Below are 22,448 nucleotides of genomic sequence, written 5' to 3'. Positions count from 1 at the left end.
CAGCCTATGAACAGTACTATTCTGGAAAAAAGTGTCAATACAGGCATAAAATATTGGAGTACACTTAACTGAAAGGCGTAGGGCTAAATGGCACATTCACTGTCAACAGTCATAAACCTACATAAATATTCATAATAGGCATCATATGTCATTACATGGTTTCTTATGTAATTCTATCCCGACAAAGTGTCCTGACACAACCTAAGGCCAAAAAACATCTGTCACCTCGCATACACTATAAGGCCAAAAGTATGTGGACACCTGACCATCGCACCTATATGAGCTTCTTGGCCATCCCTTTCCAAAACCATGGGCATTAATATGGAGTTGCCCCCCCTTTGCAGCTATGACAGCCTCCAGTCTTCAGTGGTGGACAGTAACAAAGTAAATGTAATTCGTTTCTGTACTTTAGTATTTTTTCGTGTATCTGTACTTTACTGAAGTTTTTCCATTTTGGGTGACTTTTTACTTTCACTCCACTACATTTCAAAGTCAAATATCTCACTTTTTACTCCACTACATTATGAGAAATCTGTTGTTCCTTTTGGTTTATGTGTGTATAAAAACTTTACATGTGAAAACAAAAGAAGCGTGAAGCAAGAACACCAATCAGGGCACAGCACACTTTGCAGCACACGGTTCAACATCAGCAGCAGCGTAAAATTTTGGGAGTGTCTATTCAACATAAATGATGAACTAACCTAACTTTGTGGGTAAACAGACCACAATATAGAAATATGTACACATATGCAGTTGTGACTGACATGTCTTTATTCTGAATTTATACAAACACAATTTCATTTTATAGTAAATTTGTTTTTGCTAGTTTATGTTTATGAACAGAGACATACAGATGCAGTTTAGTAAAGGAAACTCATTTGTGAACCTGAGTTTAAAGTTTTTATTAAATTTAAACTTAAAAATTTAAATAAATCTAATTAAATTTAATTTTGAATAAATCTTAAACTGAAACTTTGCTTGTTCGCAAAAGGTTCTTTCAGAGCCACTCAGTTCTACCTGATGTAAACTGTTTGCCTTCAGTGTTTTGTGCTTATGATAATTTTAATAGACATCAGCGTCACTAATTAATGACATTCTATTAAAATATTGGCGTTACAAGAGTGACACTGGAGTATTTTCACCTAAAATGAACTGATAAAGCAAGAGTCTTGTTACAAAAATGATAACAGGACATTAAAGCCATAATTAATCTTTTAGTACTTTCACTTTTGATACTTAAGTACATTTGAGGGCAAATACTTCTGTACTTTTACTCAAGTGGAGGTCTAAAGGGAGGAACTTCTACTTTTACTGGAGTAATATTTACCTTGGGTGTCTCTACTTTAACTCAAGTACATGGTTTGTGTACTTCATCCACCACTGTCAGTCTTCCAGGAAGGCTTTCAAGGAGTAAAAAGACCATTTGTTACGCCAGGCGCTGCTGCTGAACAAGAAGGCCTGGTTTGTGTTCCAATTCATCCCAAAGGTGTTCAGTGGGGTTGAGGTCAGGGCTCTGTGCAGTCCACTGCACACCAAACTTGTCAAAGACATGACAGATGTCTTTGTTGACCTTGCTTTTTCTACAGGGGCACAGTCAGGCTACAACAGGAAAGGGCCTTTCCCAAACTGCTGCCACAAAGTTGGAAGCATATAATTGTCTAAACGGCCTTTGTGTGCCGTGGTATTAACATCAGCCTTCACTGGAACAAAGGGACCCAGCCCAATAACAGCTTCAAATAAAGTGGCTGGTGAGTGAATACATTTATTCAAACTAGACTGCTCATCTAAAATTAAATACAAGTAACAAACCTGGGTTTAAGAGTGGGCTCTGCTTTGGGTTTAGGTTCAGGTGCTGTGGATGGGGCTTCCTTTGCGACAGGGACAGCTGGAGTGACTGGCTCAGTGGCACTGAAGAAGAAAAGACATTAATCCAGAAAATGAGACATGGTCCTCACGAGATTGTTCAGCCAATCATTCAGCCAAAAGTCGAAATGACAGTTTCTCCTCACACCAAATGTGGCATGTTTTGTGCTCAGTGTTTGCTGTTTTAGTTTTGCGCTGGGGCGATTATGATGCAGCCAACAAGTCGTTAAGTGATCTAAAATAGACTTGTTTAGGAGTTTCTGAAACTATATAACATACAGCTATCTAGAAAAAACAGACGGCAGATGAAAGTATATCTGAAAAAGATTGTAGCGAACATCTCAGAGCCTGAAGTTTGTCAATTTCACTTCTGCCTGAGCCATCTCTTTGGCCCAATCTCATTTCACCCCTCGCCCCCACCACTTAGTCCTACCCCTCCGTTTTGCACATTCAAGTCTAGGGGTAGGGTGTCCCGATCCTTGTTGAGACAGAGGGGTAGGGGGAAGTGTTAGGGCTACATGGCCCCCCAAACGGAGGTTTTTCTGAGGCACACTCCAAACAAGCGACCAAAGAAACCAACAAATGTGAGAATTTTCTCTGTTAAAAATTACAATAACCATTGTATTATTTTAGTTTAATGTTGTTTTAGTGTACTATGGTCCTTTTCTTCATAACGAGCATAAAAATTGCTAGTAGCATGCTGATGTCTCAGTAACTAGCTAGTTAAATTTTCCATTCCACCTTAAATAGTCCAGCAGTTCTGACACCTGAAGCGCCAGAATGTAACTGCTGCTCCACTTAAGTTGGAACGGGAAAATTCGAACAAGAAGCTGGTAAATATCTGACTTTAGCTTCATATCGCCGAAGAATTAGTGGTGGGTGATAATAAATAATTGCCCCCTCTTTGAAGGCATATGATGCCCTAAATGTAACTAAAGCCCAGCAGTGAGGAGCTGAACTTTACCCTCCTCTGCTGTCACTGCAGACTGGCAGGGTCGCCTACAGAGCAGCACTGGTAGCTGTTAATGAAGTGATTTTTTTTTTTATTTGAGGGTCCCATTTCAGAGGCAGATTTCAACCACTACCACTTGTAACTCAGTTCCAAGGGGCAAGGTGACACTCGAAAACAAGGAGTAGGGGTAAAAATAAGAAACAGGATTGGGCCTTTAAGTGCTCCTGTAACATTTCTGTCTGCTATGTAAAGTTGTAATAGCCTTATACTGGGATTATTAATGACTTTAATCTACGTTCAAAATCTAAAATAAGATAAAAAACAATAAACCTTGGTTTAGGAGTGGGCTCCGTTTTGGGTTTGGGTTCAGGGGCTGTCGATGGGGCTTTTTTTGCCTCTGGAGCAGGTGGAGTGACTTCAGCAACCGGCTTCGAGACACTGGAGGAAAGAGAAAGATAAGCACAGAAAATAAGATACGAATGACTGCAACATCTCAGGGATCTGGGAGGAAAAAATGATGGGACATATTTTATGTGCATCCCAGGAGATCACGCTTGTGATCTTCCCTCACACTGGTTTTGCTATTATTATGCAGTCAGAGGTTCTGCAGGAAAAAAAGAGCTCTATAAAAGGCTCATCATAGAGGAGGAGGAATGAAAGAGAGAGAGAGCAAGAGAGACAGAGAAAGGTGCAGGGGTAGACTCTATGATTCAGGGAAATAAACCTGGGCCTGCATGCATAAAGAGTTTCAGAACAAGAGGGCAGAAAAAAGAGGTCCTAGAAGAGCATCTCTGTACTCAGATCATCATCAACATCATGGTAAAATCTTGTATCTCTTTTGTTTTCTTTTTACACTAGTTGCCCTTTACATTATGTGAACATTTCATGATGAACAGACCAATAGAAATGAATGAATGAATGAATTAAGGCCCAGTCCCATTTCACCCCTCATCCCTACCACTTAGCCCTTAGCCCTCTGTTTTGCGCGTTCTCGTCTAGGGGTAGAGTGTCCTGATTTTTGTTGAGATAGAGGGGTAGGGCGAAGTGTTAGGGCTGCATGGCCCTCCAAACGGAAGTTTTTCAGAGACTCCAAACAGAGAGTTATGAGAAAAGAAAGAAAAACCGGCAAGATGGCTAAACAAGAGACCAAAGAAACCCACAAATGTGAGAATTTTCTCCGTTAAAAATTACGATAACCACTGTATTAGCTTAGTTTAATGTAGTTTCAGTGTATTTTGGTCATTTTCTTCATAACAAACATAAAAAATCATTCTAAATAAAAAGCACCTAAATGTTAGTTAATTCAATTGGGAAAGTACTTTTTGTACTTTCCCTGCACTGTTTTGTTTATTGTTTTATTTTTGTCCCATTTCATAGGGAAGATTTCAACCACTACCACTTGTAACTCAGTTCCAAGGGGCAAGGTGACACTCGAAAACAAGGAGTAGGGGTAAAAATAAGAAACAGGATTGGGCCTTTAAGTGCTCCTGTAACATTTCTGTCTGCTATGTAAAGTTGTAATAGCCTTATACTGGGATTATTAATGACTTTAATCTACGTTCAAAATCTAAAATAAGATAAAAAACAATAAACCTTGGTTTAGGAGTGGGCTCCGTTTTGGGTTTGGGTTCAGGGGCTGTCGATGGGGCTTTTTTTGCCTCTGGAGCAGGTGGAGTGACTTCCGGCTTCGAGACACTGGAGGAAAGAGAAAGATAAGCACAGAAAATTTTTGTTTTGTTTTGTTTATTGTTTTATTTTTGTATATTAATCCTCATTATGTTTGGTCTGTTGTGTATAATGAAAAAAAGATCCAGAAGTATTTTGGTACCTGGGTGCTGGGGTGGAAGACATCAGAGTATCAGAGAGGGCATCAAGGGCATTACTGCTGTATAAAAAAAGAAAAAAAAACAATGAGTTTAACAAATTGAAGCCTTTATTCATTGAGTAATGCTAATTTTTAAATGAATGAATTGATTCTGCTTATGGAACCACAATGCAAATTAAAATGATAAAATGATAAGATCTTTATGATGTGCATCTAAATACATTGTTTGGTCATTTTACTAGAAACACCTACCTTAAAAGTCCAGTTTTACATGGTAAAATAGTTTTACATGGTAAAAAAAGTTTAAAAAAGGTAAAGGTAACTTCAGCTTTTCTCAACTTAGTCTAATTAAAAGTTCTCCTCTAAAAAGCTTAATTAGTACCGCATCTTACGCTGCATAGTGAAGATTTAACTTTGGCTTATTGAAAATAAGGAGATGCATCACTATAAAAGTAAGACAGACCTTTTATCTAAACTAAGCTTTTAGAAAAAAGCTGTGCAAAAAGTTGACTTCTGTTGACCATCCATTAGCCACCCTCTAGCTTTTCATCAGTGCTCAATTTCTTGGCTTGCTATATCTTTGGGTGGTGAAGCACTGTAAGCCTAGCAGTGACATGGAGTGAGTTTACATGCACTCAATAATCTGATCAAAATCGATCAGATATCTGCAGTTATCTGAGTTTTCAAATGGTCATGTAAACTGCACACTCTGATGTCTTTGTTCTTACTCTGATTTCTTTCGGATTTCTCAGTCTGAGCATGTGCCAGAACAGACTACGGTACCGGAAAAAAGCAAACAGCATCGCCGCGAGACGCAGCAAAACACTTTTGGAGCGACGCTGAAACCAACTACATGCTTGACGAAATGAAGGATTTAAATATTCTTCATCTTCTACATGATGCATATCATATTTTCAGGTAAAGTGGCGGGAAGTTTGAGTTTTACATTACGTTTACGTCACGTCTTCTTCTGTGAGTTTATTGGCTGGTTGTAAAGCAGAAATCCGATAACTGTCTGACTCATATAGACCTGGAGTTTCCCCTTTATCTGATTACAAAAGTGCATGTAAACTCACTCATTGATGAGTGTAAAAACCCCAGCAACACCAGTGTGTCTGACTCATTGAGCAGCACATACTCCACCATGTCAGTGTCACTGATGTGCTGAGAATGATCCACCTACCAAATAATTTCTGGTCAACAGTGGTCCTGTGATCAGAAACTGGCCAATGACAAGAGAGACTGAGGATAGCTGTCAAATTGTGCAGCAACAGAGGAGCTAAAGTCTGTAATTTTACAGCTATACTGTGGACCTCATTTGAATGACCAATGAGTGGAAGTACAAGGTAGGTACAGTCGCATGCAAAAGTTTGAACACCACTTCCTAAGTGGAAATAAGTGAACACATCCACATCACACCATATATAAGGCATCTTTCTGCAAGTTTATGCACACAATTTCCATTATTTGCTAGTTCCTACTTTCTAACCCCCCCCAGTATGTTAAATTCAGCAAACACAGTAATTAATAAAGTGGTTAGTAACACATATGCATTGCATCTATTCCTAATCCAAAGCTAGGTTAAAAACAATAAACCTTTGTTTTGGAGCAGGCTCTGCTTTGGTCCTAGGTGTTGGTTCAGGTGTTGCAGATGGCACTTTCTTTCTGACTGGAGCAGCTGGAAGTGCCGGGCCATCCACGGTCATCTCCGCACTGTAGGATAACACAGGCAACAGTTGTGGACATACGCTACAATTCAAAAGCTTGGAATCAGTGCTTTCTGTAAGATACACATCGCTGTTGTCAGAAGAAAACCTCGTATCTCCAAAATAGTAACTTTACAGGAGAAGGAAAAAACCTACTTTACTTTTAATGTAAGTCAATGGAACCAGAGTTTTTCCCAAGTCATTTTGGGGTGTTTCTTTTGGTCCATTCATCATGAAATTTACACATAATGTAAAGAGTAACAGGCATTTTCAAATTATGTCAAAAACTGAAAAACAACAAAAACGGAGATGCGAGGTTTTCTTCGGACAGCAGCGATACACAGCGGGGTCCAAAAGTCTGAGATCACCAGTGTATACAACAAGCCTCTAATGGGCAGATCAACCCCAACTGAGAATCTTCAGAACACGAATTTCAATGGAAGAGATGAGACTCAAAAAAAACTTTTTTTGTATAAAGGCCTTAATGTGGTCACAACTTTGCTTAAACGTCAATAGTGACCAACTGAACTTTCAAAATTCTAAAACTTTCTGTCGTTTATTTCCAGGTTTAAATGAAAAAAATACAGATTTTCAATGTGATCTCAGACATTTGGGCCTCACTGTGCAAATCAATACTAAAACATCTGTCCTGTGAGGATTTTAGATGTGTGCAGAAGATTCTCAAATGACTCTGATTCTGAGAAAGCTGTACAGCCAGAATGGAGATATAACATATTTAATTCATATTTCAGAAAAATAAAAAGGGGTATTATCAGGGAGTAGATGTTGGAACATTGCTGTGAGGATTTGATTGCAATCAGCCACAAGAGCATTAGTGAGGTCAGCTACTGATGTTGGATGATTAGTTCTGTATCTCAAACACCACAATATCTCATCTTAAAGCTATTGAATGGAGCTTCATCACTCCAGAGAACACAGTTCCACTGCTCCACAGCTCAATGCTGGGGGGCTTTATACCCCTCTTCCTGACACTTGGCATCTCCAGAGCTTCACGTTTTATTGGTAATGCTTTTATGGAGATTTTACAAGCTGAATGCCAACTGAACACCTGTGTCAGCTGTATTTTGAGTTTACTGATTAGAAGGAGTGTCTGGATACTTTCAGATATATAGTGTACTTGAAATATTAATTAAACAACTAAAATATCTTATATATCCATAAATGTAGAGCTTATAGTATTTAAATCTACATTGTAAAAAATTACTGCATAGAAAGGCTTTTTTCCCTGGGTTTCAAACTGATTGATTTAGTAAGAATTAACGGTACCACTTTAGAATAAGACAACCCTTATAAAGGGTCCATGAATGGTCTAAAATGTGTTTATTAATGGCTATTACTTATAACACTTCATAAATAATTTATAAGCAGTTGTAACATAAATAAAAGGTGAGCTCATACATCTGATGAATATGAATGGGCGATGAAGCCAGCAGTTTGATGTTGACTGATGGATTAAGATCAGTAAGCATCAAAATCTGAGCTTTACCAATATAATAGTGGGTTCACTATTAGGCAATCAATAGCCCTTTTTATTTAAATGTTATAACTGCTCATTGATGATTATAAGGTGTTTACGGCCTAATTAATAACCATTACTAAACTCATTTTAACCAGCCTGAAGGGCAACAGTGATCTGGTGTTTGCCTAATAGTGAACCTACATTCATTTCTACTGTTAAACCTCAGATTTTGATCTTCACTGATTTTCCTTTGTCTTCTCCATCAGTCAGCACTAAACTATCAGCTTCCTCACATATTCATACTCATCAGATATAACAGCTCACCTTTTTGTTCATGTGTTATAACTGCTTATTAATAATTTTGACACTGTTTATGACCTAAATTATAACTGTTAATAAACTTATTTTAAACCACTCATAAACCCTTTATAAAGGTAGTCTTATTCTGAAGTGGTACTGAATTAACAGTGTACCTCTGTTTAGGTGCAGGCTGAGCTGGAGCTGGAGAAGCCGGGGCTGCTGGGGGTTTGACTGCTGGGTCACTGTCTTCATCATCATCACTGATGACAACCCTACACACACAGAACAGTGCTGTCAGCGGCAAGAACATCCTGTTTGTTCCACATGGAACTTTACCACATAAAGCTGTTTACCTTTTGGCAACAAAAGATATGACTGGCGGGTCAGAGCTGTCCAGTTTCTCTGGTGGAGACCTAAAACAATAGAGACATAAGGAGACATAAATCGATAAAAGTCAACGCCTAAAAATATATCACGAAATGACAACAATGAATTTGGACAGTGGAGTGTAGAGAAGCATGTTAGAACTAAACCTCATATCTCTGAAATGGTAACTTTACAGGAGGAGATTAAAAACGGGTGAATGGATGGATGGATAGATAGATTGTTCCTCTCTTTCACTAGGAAAACACTCGTGAACACACACTAGGGGGCAGTGAACACACTTGCCCAGAGTGTTGGGCAGCCCTATCCGCAGCGTCTGGGGAGCAGTTGGGGATTAGGTGTCTTGCTCAAGGGTACTTCAGTCACGTACTGTCGGCTCAGGGGATTGAACCAGCAACCTTCCGGTCACAAGGCTGGTTCCCTAACCTCCAGCCCACGACTGCCCCTTATTTATTCACTTATTTATTTCATTCCCTTTTCTTTCTATTTTTCTCCTTTTCTACCTTTCTTTCTTTCCTTCTTTCATTCCTTGCTATTTGTTCTTTCTCTCCTCTTCTTTCTTTATAATTTGTCCCCTTTCATTCTTTGATTAATTCATTAATCCTGCAGAAGGTTTTAATCTCCGTCAGGAAATCGAATTGATTTTTTTCCTGCTGAAAGACTTCAGATCTCTCAGTAGCAACGATTCAGTTCAATCGCTGTTGTTTTTAACAAACGACTCAAAGCATCACAAGATCTCAAATCTGACTGACTGGACTTATGTGGACTTATGTGGTAATGATATGACAACAACAGTATACATCATAACAAATTTGATTATTTGGTAACACTTTATTTGAAGGCTACCTGCATTAGGACTTCATAACACATGAATAAGTATTGAATTATGTAGTTATAAAGCAATAGTTGAGTATTTATGAACAGCTTATGCCATTAATCGCAGGATGACACAGGATGTTTTCTGAAGTAAACGCAGTAAGGCTGACATTTTAAGGTGTTGACATACGGGTCATAGGCATTTATTCCTTTTGAAACATCTTAAAAATTGAAGTTTTATACTTATAAATATATAAATAACTAATATAGTGTTTTATTTAGGCTTCTGCATAGCCTTGTACAGGGAGATCCACCCCGAATATTCTGTAATAACTCTCACTAGGATGAAGCAATCTGAACGAAACAATGTGCAATGTACTCCTCAGTATATGGAGCTGCGAACAACCCGGGCTGCCCCTGAGACGGAGCGATGAGGTGGGCACCGGAAAGCCGATGCAACCTCTGTTTGCACCTTCCGGGTGCATACTCCCGTACCCCTTTACTCAGTCATTCGACTTCTCATCAGGATGGTGGTGTACAGTATTGAGCAGCGCTTCAAGGTATGTAGCATATTTTTTTGGTTTAGGTTGCTTCATCCTAACGGGAGTTACAACAGAATGTTCGGGGCCTCTTTCGAGTGAATCTCCCTGTATAAGCTCCATCATTTGAGAAGAACATAGTTATAACAGTGTTATAAATGAAACAAACTGTGCATCATTTCAGTTTAAGGTCCCTTGTGCCAGTACAATGTTATTTACTTCATAAAACATGTTATGTCATCTTGCGATTAAAAACATAAGCTGCTCATTTATACTCAATACTCAAGTATTGCTTTATAAATATGTTATTCAATACTTATTCATGTGTAATGAAGTCCTTATGTAGGTAGCCTTCAAATGAAGTTTTACCGATTATTTTGATGCAATTCAGAAATATTTTTTTAAATACACTGAATGAACAATGTGACTGGTGGAATTAGTTGCATCACATTGGAATTGTAGACAATGAAAACAATACACTAAGCTTTTTCTTAGATTTAGATTTTAAAATAAAATAAAATCTTATTTTGGCCTAATAAGCACACACTCTATCAAATAATATTATAAAAATCAATACATTTGAATCGCCGCCTTTTTATCAATGCATCACGATGCATTTTTATAATTCAGAGTGGAACTTACTCATATTTCTTTGCAGCTGAAAGAACGTATGACCGCTGTCTGGCTGCTGAGCTCTTCAGGGCGTTGTTGGCCAGCTCAGTCCTAAACACACGCGACAGAAAAAGAGGAGCATCATAGAGCAGCGTTCAAATCTTATTTCAGTGAGAGAACATTATAAACAACGGACCATTTATCAAACTTATCAGCCTTTGCCTTTTACACAACACTGAGGAGAACTGTGACCTGAGGAGACTTGATCTTAGATCAGTGTTTTCACTCTGATATGCTTAGGGCAATGAGAGGCGTCAGAAAGTAGAACACCAATTCCAAAAAATTGGGATGCTGTGTAAAATGTAAATACATGTATACAATGCATAGCATTATGACCACCTCCTTGTTTTTACACTCATTGTCCATTTTATCAGCTCCACTTACTATATAGGTGCACTTTGTAGTTCTACAGTTACAGACTGTAGTCCATCTGTTTCTCTGCATACTTTGTTAGCCCCCTTTTACCCTGTTCTTCAGTGGTCAGGACCCCCGTGGACCCTCACAGAGCAGGTACTATTTGGGTGGTGGGTCATTCTCAGCACTGCAGTAACAACCATGTGGTGGTGGTGTGTTAGTGTGTGTTGCGCTGGTCTGAGTGGATCAGACACAGCAGTGCTGCTGGAGTTTTATAAATACCTCAGTGTCACTGCTGGACTGAGAATAGTCCACTAACCAAAAATATCCTGCCAACAGCGTCCTGTGGGCAGCGTCCTGTGACCACTGATGAAGGACTAGAGGATGACCAACACAAACTGTGCAGCAGCAGATGAGCTATCGTCTCTGACTTTACATCTACAAGGTGGACTGACAAGGTAGGAGTGTCTAATAGAGTGGACAGTGAGTGGACACAGTGTTTAAAAACTCCAGCAGCACTGCTGTGTCTGATCCACTCGTACCAGCGTAACACACACTAACACACCACCACCACGTCAGTGTTACTGCAGTGCTGAGAATGATCCACCACCCAAATAGTACCTGCTCTGTGAGGGAGGTGGACTACAGTCTGTAATAGAACTACAAAGTGCATCTATATAGTAAGTGGAGCTGATAAAATGGACAGTGAACGTAGAAACACGAAGGTGGTCATTATGTTATACCTGATCAATATATCAGCTGTTGAAAGTGAGACATTTTGAATAAAATATGGGTCTGTGAGATTTGCAGATCATTGCATTCTGTTTTTATTTACATCTATTTACATTTTACACAGCGTTCCAACTTTTTTGGAATTGGGGTTGTATCTGCAGACGTTCTCCTCACCTTCTTTCCTGTTCCTCTTTGCTGATAGCTGGGTCTGTCTCTCCAGCTGTGCTCTCCAAGCTTGGGCGAACAGTGTGAGGAGCACTGAGAAGAACACACAACATCCCACAGGTCACACAGACAGACACAAAATGCTTCATACACTGCCTGTCAGAGATTTGGGGAAATCTGAAGGTTTAAAAGGTTTTAAATGAGCAATTTTCTCTGCTGGTTTGCAAAAATGCATAATATTATCCTTCATCGCGCATACTTTGATAAACGTGGAGCCTCTTTACATATTTTGTTGAATAACGTCTTACTTCTGTTGGAGAAATTCTGCCGAAGGTGCGGTTTTCTAACTTTGAAACAATTCCACATTCGCGTTCATGAGTAGAAGACAACATTAATGCTGTGTGTAGTTTTGTTTTGCAGAAAGAAAAAATATACTCTATTATTACAGAGTTAAGTTAGTGCCAGAATGTTTTGAATAAAATAATAAAATTCCCAAGTAAAATATATAAAAGATAAGTTATTATCATTTTAAGGAGAACTGTGCCAGCCTTGGCCATAATTTTTATACATTTTTACATTTTTAAATATGACCTTTTGGGTTTAGGATCTGTCCTTTGCTTCTGCGATCTTTATTTTGCCTCTGATTGTTGACACATTTTTACAGGTGGGATGGTCTTAGAAGAACGCATTGACCTAAAGTGTCTATGGGTCCACTGTTCAGAAGTGAAAGGTCCTCTGACCCTAGCCACGCCCACCCTGTGAACTGTGGAAATACTGAAACGTTGAATAAAAACTGTAAAACATTTTTGGTATCTAGTTCATGATATTTAAATCTACATTGTACAAACTGCTTATTTATTAACTTTAATTCATTGTCCCTTTTCTTCTCATGTAAGATTATTAACATAATAAGTGACTTTAAACTTTTGAATGATAGTGTATATTGAGGAAGATTTTCAACATAAAAAATCTGTCAGCATTATTTTGGCAAAACTGAGTCTTCATACCACTTTGAACAGGAAGCAAAGTGTAGTATCTACACCATCAATGCAAATAACTAATAAATAGTAATTTGTTAATAGTGAAAACCTGAATTGCAAAAAGTCGATTCCAAGGCCAAATCCCATTTCTTATTTTACCTCTACTCCTTGTTTTCGAGTGTCACCTTAACCCCTTGGAACTGAATTACAGGGGGTAGTGGTTCAAATCTTGCCCTCTGAAATGGGACCCTCAAATAAAAAGAGCATCACTTCATTAACAGCTACCAGCGCTGCTCTGTAGGCGACCCTGCCAGTCTGCAGTGACAGCAGAGGAGGGTAAAGTTCAGCTCCTCACTGCTGGGCTTTAGTTACATTTAGGGCATCAAGTGCCTTCAAAGAGGGGGGCAATTATTTATTATCACCCACCATTAATTTTTTGATAATATGAAGCTGAAGTCAGATATTCACCAGCTTCTCATTCCACCTTAAATGGTGCAGCAGTTACATTCTGGAGCTTCAGGCATCAGAACTGCTGGACTATTCAAGGTGGAACAGGAAAGTTAGCTAGCTAGCTAACAAGACATTAGCACACTATTAGCAATCTTTTACGCTTGTTATGAAGAAAACGACCATAATAAATTGAAATTTCTCATAACTCTCTATTTGGAGTCTCTGAAAACCCTCCGTTTGGAGGGTCATGTAGCCCCAACACTTCACCCTCCCCCTCTATCTGAACACCCTTAGACGTGAACGTGCACAACTGAGGGCTAAGGGGTAGGGGCGAGGGGTGAAATGGGATTGGCCCCACATCTCAAACGGAAGCCGGGTGTCCCCAAACTTTTGACTAGCAGTGTATACAAACCATATTACCACTAACCCCTGTGGCTTGAATCTAAATCACAAAGAATGAGGTTTTTATAGCAGGTAATGAACGACTCAATCGGTCAAACACAGGAAATGCTTACATTTTCTTGTATCCCTCAGAGGGCTTTTTGTTGAAGCCAGGTGTCCCACTAAAAAAGAGAAGAGAACCTTTTACGATACAAGCCAGTTTCCCCATATCAACCACTGTGTCTGAAAGTTCCTGTTTTCTGACTGACGTCTAATGCAGCCAAACCTGCACAAGATTTGGAGAATTGCCTACGTACGCAAAGCCGTTGGTAGATCTCGGTGAAGTTGGTTTGGTGTCCGTCTTTGTGAAAACGCCTCTGAAAGATTTTGAGGTTAATAGCATGTAACGGTGTTATGACATGCCTCCAAATAAATGCAGCTAAAAAGCCTGACTTACCTGATCAGGTATCCAGACGCTGGTGCCTTAGGGCTGTAGAAAAGGTCAACGATAATAAATGCCATTTATGCAGCATTTAAAAACTGCCGGGCCTAAGGCTAGGCATTCTGATATGAAATAACGTAGCGGTGTCTTACCTGTCTGTGCTGGGCTTAGGCTGAGGCTCTGGTTGGGTAGGGGTGGTTTCTGGTGGGGTGTCGCTGAATGCACCATTGAGGCGACCTGCGCGCACCTCTACGACCCTTTACAATTCAGGGGTTCAGAAGAGATACGTTACTTTTCATATTTCTTCTCATTCATCAACCCTTAAACTCACAAAGGCCCACACACTACTGTTCAAAAGTTTGGTATCACTTTCCATATTAACAATTTTAATGATTTAAACCCCATGTGTCAAACACAAGGCCTGCAGGCCACGTCAGGCCCGTGGCACAATCCTGTTCATTATTTTAATTTTCTATTAATATTAGCCCGTTTCACCCCGAGCTGCACTACAGTCCCCAGCATGCTCTGCAACATAATGCATGCTCCGACCCCCCAACAACAATCTATGGGCCAGCAGTTACACGAAAAGAAAAGATGCCTGGTGTTTAGTTCAAGCAAATAGGCAGTTTTAAAAAAGAATTTATTTTTATTTAGAATTATTTTTGAATAAGTATTCAGTGCCTATTTTGCTGTTACAGTTCGGGCATAGTTTGAATAAACAATGTCCCATTCAGGTCGTGGCAAAATGTTAAGCAATAATGGAATAAAAACACTGCTGGCCCACGGCTTTGCTGAGATTTTTTAATATGGCCCTTTTCGTGGTTGACACCCCTGAGTTAAACAGTATGGATTTAAATATTACACGTGGCACGTGAAACATGGCACTTTGTCTAACTCTGCCTAACTAGCAGTGGACCACCAGGAAAACGCTCAGCAAAAAGCCAGTGGGCCACCAGCTTTGCCATCAGCACTATCCTCTTGCTATAGTATAATTATTTATTCACATTAGTATTTTCTGATCACATTATTTGCCCTGAGATGTGATCTCTACCTTAGAAATATGGTAAAGCTTGGATATTAATTTTATTCTCAGTGTTATACAGCTTTCTCACTCATTTCGCAATCACCTACAGCTTCATTTATTATTCTGGACTCTTAATTTGCATTTACAGCTTCCTGTGAAGTTGCAGAGGGCCTTTTATACACATATATCTGCACGCAAATTGACTTTATATTATTAAAAACACTGACTCTAACCTTTCAAACAGCTATTCCAAATTTTTGAACAGTAGTGTCTGTGGACCCACACCAATTCCTCACTGTCGCAACTCCACAACCTACATATAAGTTCCACTGAATAATGTCTTTAAGGTAAAAGGTTTGGCTAAAAATCTAATTTACAGAGTTTCCTCTGACCACAAACGTAGTCAATCAGCCAAGAAGTGTTTGGTGTCTCAGGTTTGTTTCTTTAGTTTTGCACTGGAGCCATGTGGCCAGTGTAGCTCACCAATAATCTAAGCCTATTCTCCAATTAGCACCGCGTAAACCGCAGGCTTAAATACTCAGAAACGTGCCTCTGATTACTGCGTGACACAATATTGTCTATAGAAATATAATATAAAATGAACTAACAGGCAAAATGAAGGCTTCAGGATGGCTGCCACTACTGTATTTAACTGTAAGGTACTATTGTAGCACACTTTTCACAGCAAGTCTATTTGGGATTATTAAACAATTGAACATGGTTTGACATCCCATACTTCCATATGTGATACCACATATGCACATACATCATAAAGAGTCAGGCATGTACTTCAAAAACTATATGTACATATGAGATGTGTACATATATGTGTCAAATATTGGACATACATGTGTAAAATATGGATCATACATATATGTCTGATAGCTGCATGAACACATATATGCATAAAAAATATATATATATGTGTCTGACACATGGGTGAATACATCCCAGTACAGTCATAATTATTACAAATTGTTATAAATATTATCTGTTTGCTTCTAAATTATTAAATTACATTATTTAAGTGTTTCAGGGAACAATATTTTCATTTATTTCTTGCTTTAATGATTTTTCTGCATAGCTTACAATGTGCGTGTTTTTACAGTTTTGTTATGTAGCTATTGCACTAAACTTCACATTATTAGGAAGTATGAGGAAGAAACAAAGCAGATGCTTTAATGAAGCTAGCATATATGAGTAATATATCGCTCTTGTCGGAACAAAACCTCTCCAAAATGGTAACTTTACAGGAGAAGAAAAAAACTACTGTACTTTTAATGTAATGTACTTTTTTCTAAGTCATTTTGAGCCGTTTCTTTTGGTCCATCCATCATGAAATTTACACATAATGTAAAGGACAACAGTCATTTTCAGATTATGTCAAAAACTGAAAAACGATAAAAATGGAGATGCGAGGTTTCCTTCCGAGAGCAGCGAAATGCATTTCATATATGAATATTGTTCACTATCATATACTGTTAAATATATGTGTTACACATATATGTTGATGTATGCCTAAAATAAAAATGTGCTATAATAGAAACTGGCCAATTTCAAATAAGCTGGCACATTCGTCACATATACACCGATCAGGCATAACATTATGACCACCTCCTTGTTTCTACACTCATTGTCCATTTTATCAGCTCCACTTACTATATAGGTGCACTTGGTAGTTCTACAGTTACAGACTGTAGTCCATCTGTTTCTCTGATACTTTGTTAGCCCCACAGTGCAGAGAAACAGATGGACTACAGTCTGTAACTGTAGAACTACAAAGTGCACCTATATAGTAAGTGGAGCTGATAAAATGGACAATGACAAACAAGGAGGTGGTCATAATGTTATGCCTGATCGGTGTACGTCCACATGTGACAAAGATAAGTTGGAGATCCACATATGCTAATAAATGTCATATATTTAGAATCCATATTTCCATATATCGATTTCCATATGGGGTGACAGTTTGCATGATGCTAATTGGTGGCTCAAAGCTGTGAATACTTATTAACCACATTAGCCTTGTAGCTCCAGTGAAAAAATAAAGAAGCAAATTTTAACCTGGTGGTTACAATCGGGGTGAGGGGAAACTATATTTTAAACACTTTTTTATTCTAATAAAGACATAAAGACATAACACACTCTCTCCCTCTTGGTCTCTCTCTCTCTCTCTCTCTCTCTCACACACACACAACACAGCACATGTCTTCACCATGGCTTCTCCTCCTCCTCTTCTTCAGGATCTTTGCGGCGTTGGATCCAGCTGTTGTCACCCTTCAGCGTGTTGCGGACTTTCGTCGTACGCAAAACAGACTGTCTGTCCCCTGCTTCACACAAACACACACACACACACACACACACACACAATCAGAATCTATCAGCATCTCATAATTTCACAGTTGTACTGGCTACGACCTCCCAGCGGATCTACAACTACAGATATGAATCAACACCAGCAATGTAACCTTGATAGATGCACACAGACTATTGTATATTTCCCTAAAGACACTGAGGGTGATGATATGTTGAATGACAGGTTTTGACTGCCAGTTCGCCCTGGGTTGGCGTATTGTGGTGTGGTCTGGGTGGATCCTGAATGAGGAAAGACACAGCAGCTGTGGTATTCATGCACACAGCATTGACTGCCTTCCATTAGTCATCATAATTCCGGGTTTGGAGCAAAGTGTCTTCTGCAATTGTGTGTGTGTGTGTGTGTGTGTGTGTGTGTGTGTGTCAGGTTAGATAAAAAGGGGTGTGGAAGGAATCAACAAAGTCCGTCCAACTTGCCTGTAGACATGACCGGCAGTTCTCTGTATCCAAAGTTCGTCTATAAGGAAAGCCTGGTTCAAATAAAGAAGGAAGCGTTGAGGTTAGTTGACACATACAAACGTAAATGGACAATCATCCTGCCAAAAGGGTCAGGCATTATCAATACACCATCTCATGTGTTTGGGAATGTAACTGTACCATACTCTATTTTATTCAATTCTATTTTTGTTCAGTTTTCTATTTTAAAATGTTAACCTATGAGCTAAAGTTCCAAATATGCACCTTTCCACTGGCAAAGTGAGTGTAATTTGCCTTTTAAACATAATTAATTTGGATCCTAAGACCACTGTTTACCTTCCCATACAGAAATATGATATATGGCAATATATGGATTTCAAATATATGACATATATTAGTATATGTGGACGTTTCTTATTGTCTTATATCCAACTTATATTTGTCACATATGGCCATTCACAGGGTGATTCAAAAAGATTCATCCGATTTCAAAATGATATATTTCACTTATAAATCAATGCAGTAAACTGTAAATGTTTTAAATGAGCATAAAGTTTATTATGTAATTGTACAAGGTCTCAGTATGAACCTCCTCCAGCTGTACAGACAACATCAATGCCATAGTCAAATTCAGCCCGTACTCGATTGAGCGTGTCGGGTGTCGCTGCACTCACGGCTCTTTCAGTGCGATTTCGGAGATCATCCAGTGTTGTGGAACCAACAACGAATGCTCTGAGCTGTTGGAGCTTCACTGCCCACGAAAATCACACTGCACAGTTATGACGGATTCACTTTTATTGAAGCGGAGAACGCAGAACGCTTTCTGCTCAGGGGTCTCATCTCCTCTCAGACTGAAGGGAATCAGTCAAAAACTCTGTGACACCCTCTTTCAATTGGATTGTGATTGGTTCCTCAGCGCCTCACGGTTATAAAAATACGGTGCTTTGAAACCGGATGAATCTTTTTGAATCACCCTGTATGCGACATTTATGCCAACTTACTTATCGGCCATTTTCAATTATGGGACATATATTTCAGCCATATATCAACATATATGTCTAGTGCATATATTTAATGGTATATGATGGAAAAAGATTTTTGAAGCATTTGCTTTGTTACTCTCTCATGCTTCCTAATAATGTGAAATGTAGTACAATAGCTATATAACAAAACTGTAAAACATGCACATTGTAAGCAAAGCAGTGAAATCATTGATAAACATTATCATAAACATTGCCTTTGTAGTTCCCCTGTTGGAATAAGGAAGTAAATTACGTAAATCATTTTTTTTTCACTGAAGTAAATAAACTGCCGCCCATGCTTTGGGGGGCTGTTTACTCATCCTTCTGACATCTGGAATTCCTGACTCACTGCTTAGCCATGCTCTCTAGCCTGTCCAACCACTTTCACACCACATTCTCTCTCTTATGCACACATATTTAAGATGACATCCAACAAAGTACTTTAGTTGATTATCAATCATATTTGTAACTGTACGGTTGTGTTCAATAAAGGCCGAAACGGCTTTCTGCATGTCTTCTTTAACAGACAGCACATAAACATACAGCATTTACAGTATTTTCACATATCACATGTTGTTTATGAGCAAATTCTATGTAACGTCTTATAAAGAGCGCAACTGAAGACACAGGTTAGAGTTAATTTAGCGTGGGTTTGTCTTGGCCAGCTATATGAATAAAAAACAAAACAGAAACCACCACAGAGAGCTCCAACGAGACAAAGAAGCCCAGTGTGAGAGCTAAGCCTCTCTGCAAACCTCTCCTGCTCCTAAAAACATCTGCATTTTTGAGTTTACAGCAAGAAATACATTGAATAGGAATAGGATATTACCACAGAAGAAACCACTGATTCTGTCCTACAGACTGGAATACTTCCTGCACTTCTCCATCAAGTAGCATCATTCCATCCACCATTTGTGTTGTTTAAACCCATAATTTTATTCCTATTCCAAGCTGAGAACCATTTAGGAACCTTTACTTTAAGACTGCACTGTAAAATATTGCGTGTGTTGTAAAAACAAGCCCATCTTTATTTATTATTATGAAGATCAGATAATGTTTTGGAAACTCTTCATGCAGGAAAGTAGACCAAAGGGCTTTTAAACTTTAAACACAGTTAATATTCCAACACTGTGGACCCAATGCCACTGATATTCCAATTATATTTCCATTAAAGTGGGATCAACAGCAGTGACATCCAGTGAAATCTGGACAGTGCTTCTAAATCAGAGGGTCAAGTTCAAGAGCTAGAACAGCGTCTTCCTTGCTTGACCACACATGACTGAACTCATGAAAGGCTTTAATGAGCTTCAAGCTTATTAAGCTCTGCCTTGGTGAAGCCCTCCAGAACCGAAGCACAAATTAAAGTATGAACATAATCAAGTAATTGGTCTGTATAGTAAATCTGAATGCATTTGACTGCCTGATCCAAACTCGTGCTTTTGTCTAAAATCCATTGTGCACCAAACAATGTGAGGCAAGATTAAACATTGCGACACAGCCAAACAAAACGACTTCCAAAGGCAAGCACGCAGGACTGGACGAGAAAAGCAAGAAAGCAATCATGCCTAGCAAACAGAGTGGCAGGCAAATGGTTATATGAAGGCAAACAGTCTTAGAGCAACACTCAGCGTCAGAGGAAAGATCCATAGCTCATACATGCTGATCTAAGATCATCTATCCTATCCATCCTATCTATATCTCTTTAAGCCTATGATATGATAAGCATATCCTAGCTCAGCATGCTTGAATGTGCCCCCATGAAAAGTTTAAGTGTGTCGGAAGGCTCAGCTGGCCTTACAGATGATAAACAGATGTTTTAAAAAAGGCATTAAAAACGTCTCCAACAACGGCAAACATTGCTCAACATTAGCTGAACCTTGTAACACCATAAAAAGCTCTTTCACAAACAATCTTACCTTGGTCTTAGAAAATACACATCCAAAAAAAAAGCTGAATAACACCTGATTTTGGCCCAGGGAGCTACACGAAGCTCAGGCTGGATGAAGGACTGAACAGCAGGAGCGACCCTGAGGAAGGCTACCTGTTTGACAGCTGTCTCCTGGAGTGAGCAGGTACAGGCGTTGGCATAGACTGACTAGCTGAGCCAGTTAGAGAAGCCTGACTGCCTGGGGTGGGCGTGTACGCGTCAGGAGGAGTGTAATAGGAGGAGTCCTTTTCTATATACCTAAATCTCACATTTTTTTTCTACGTGTCACCTGCCCAGACAAAGACAAGAGGTGTGAGAGATAAACAACTCATCACTCAGCAAATATCTCACCCAGCACCACAGCTGGTCTAGGATCGGTTCTAACTGCTTGACCCCTGAATTGACCTTGCACGTCTGAAACGCTGACACAGCTCCAAGATCAGTTCAAGTGGAAGATGCGTCCAGGTTCCAGTGGGACCAATCGCACAAAGCTCACTGAAAAAGCACACAGTGTGCATGGTCTTAATTGGAGCAAGGCCTCATGGGAATACAGTCACATCACAATCAAAACCAGAAACTGAGTTTGAAATTGCTTTCTGTGACAGAAATAGCTTCCTATATGATATATACAGCAATATTATACGGCACATCTTGTCAATATATCTAATATTTCTAATTATGAGAGAGGGTTGCAAATTTGCATAATTTGACCTATTTCTAGATGTTTGTTACATTAGTTCCCTAGAATGTTCACTTTATAGTGAAACAAACACTATGTAGTAAATAGTCAAAGAGTTACAGAGTTACTTTATTGGCCAAGCATGTATGAGGAATTTTATCTTGGCAAAATTCGCACTTACATAAATGGACAATACAAGTGGACAGTTAAAACATTAACAATTTGGCTTTTTAAAAAAAAAAAACACATGGGACACACTAGTAATGGCCTAGCAACACCTTAGCAACCACCTGGGACACACTAGTAATGGCCTAGCAACACCTTAGCAACCACCTGGGACACACTAGTAATGGCCTAGCAACACCTTAGCAACCACCTGGGATTTCATAGCAACATCCTTGTCAAGCTAAGTTGAGTGTTAATCATATTAACACTCAACTTATTAATAGTGTTAATAGTGTTAATAGATGATTAATAGTGTTAATTATCTATCTGGTTTCCAGAGCACCTAGCATTAAAATCAGAGCTCAACAACAAAAGCACAGGAACATCACAAAACTGAAGGGAAAGAAAATGGAAGTGGGGCATAGTATTCATTAATATTCTGACCTAGTTGTCTACCCAATTATTTATGTCTGTGATTTATTTTTTTATATTTTAATCTTAATTTTTAATTTAATATTTTGTGTACAATGTCCTTGGGCACATACAAATAAAATTCTATTATTATTATTATTATTAAGAAATGTTTCAGTGAAATACGTAAAACTTAGTTTATCGGCCAAGACAGTTTGCCTAGTCCTGCGCTGGAGGTTTGAAGCTAAAGAAGTCTTTATCACCCACATAGATTTCTATTACTTTTAGCCTTAAAACATCAGTGCAAAACTAAAGAAGCAAACTTCAGACACCAAACATGTCAATTAGATATCATACAGCATACAGACAATTGTACATATTTGATTTTT

The 22,448-nt window shown here is 38.9% G+C and overlaps 1 protein-coding gene across 6 annotated transcripts in view; it reads right to left on the bottom strand.

The window, feature by feature from the left end:
• The window catches only part of znf185 (zinc finger protein 185 with LIM domain), a 48,874-nt gene extending 27,881 nt beyond the window's left edge, over positions 1–20,993 (bottom strand). For 3 of the 6 annotated variants that reach the window (XM_036569353.1, XM_036569357.1, XM_036569356.1), the window contains exons 1-15: positions 20,794–20,993; positions 17,856–17,908; positions 17,281–17,392; positions 14,194–14,298; positions 14,057–14,089; positions 13,917–13,976; positions 13,734–13,781; positions 11,798–11,881; positions 10,508–10,588; positions 8,480–8,539; positions 8,300–8,398; positions 6,237–6,353; positions 4,644–4,700; positions 3,146–3,253; positions 1,810–1,908 (exon numbers count right to left, since the gene is read on the bottom strand). In XM_036569353.1, the coding sequence (XP_036425246.1) occupies positions 1,810–1,908; positions 3,146–3,253; positions 4,644–4,700; positions 6,237–6,353; positions 8,300–8,398; positions 8,480–8,539; positions 10,508–10,588; positions 11,798–11,881; positions 13,734–13,781; positions 13,917–13,976; positions 14,057–14,089; positions 14,194–14,298; positions 17,281–17,392; positions 17,856–17,865 (1,073 nt within the window). In that variant the 5' untranslated portion in view covers positions 17,866–17,908; positions 20,794–20,993. The remainder of the gene's footprint in view (positions 1–1,809; positions 1,909–3,145; positions 3,254–4,643; positions 4,701–6,236; positions 6,354–8,299; positions 8,399–8,479; positions 8,540–10,507; positions 10,589–11,797; positions 11,882–13,733; positions 13,782–13,916; positions 13,977–14,056; positions 14,090–14,193; positions 14,299–17,280; positions 17,393–17,855; positions 17,909–20,793) is intronic. The other 3 variants (XM_036569355.1, XM_036569358.1, XM_036569354.1) reach the window with 3 other exon arrangements.
• Between the last annotated feature and the right edge of the window lie 1,455 nt (positions 20,994–22,448).

Source organism: Colossoma macropomum, unplaced genomic scaffold (assembly GCF_904425465.1).
Source record: "Colossoma macropomum unplaced genomic scaffold, Colossoma_macropomum, whole genome shotgun sequence".
Classification (NCBI taxonomy): Eukaryota; Metazoa; Chordata; class Actinopteri; order Characiformes; family Serrasalmidae; genus Colossoma; species Colossoma macropomum.
Note: the sequence above shows the minus strand (reverse complement) of the source record. Positions and strands in the feature narration are given on the sequence as shown.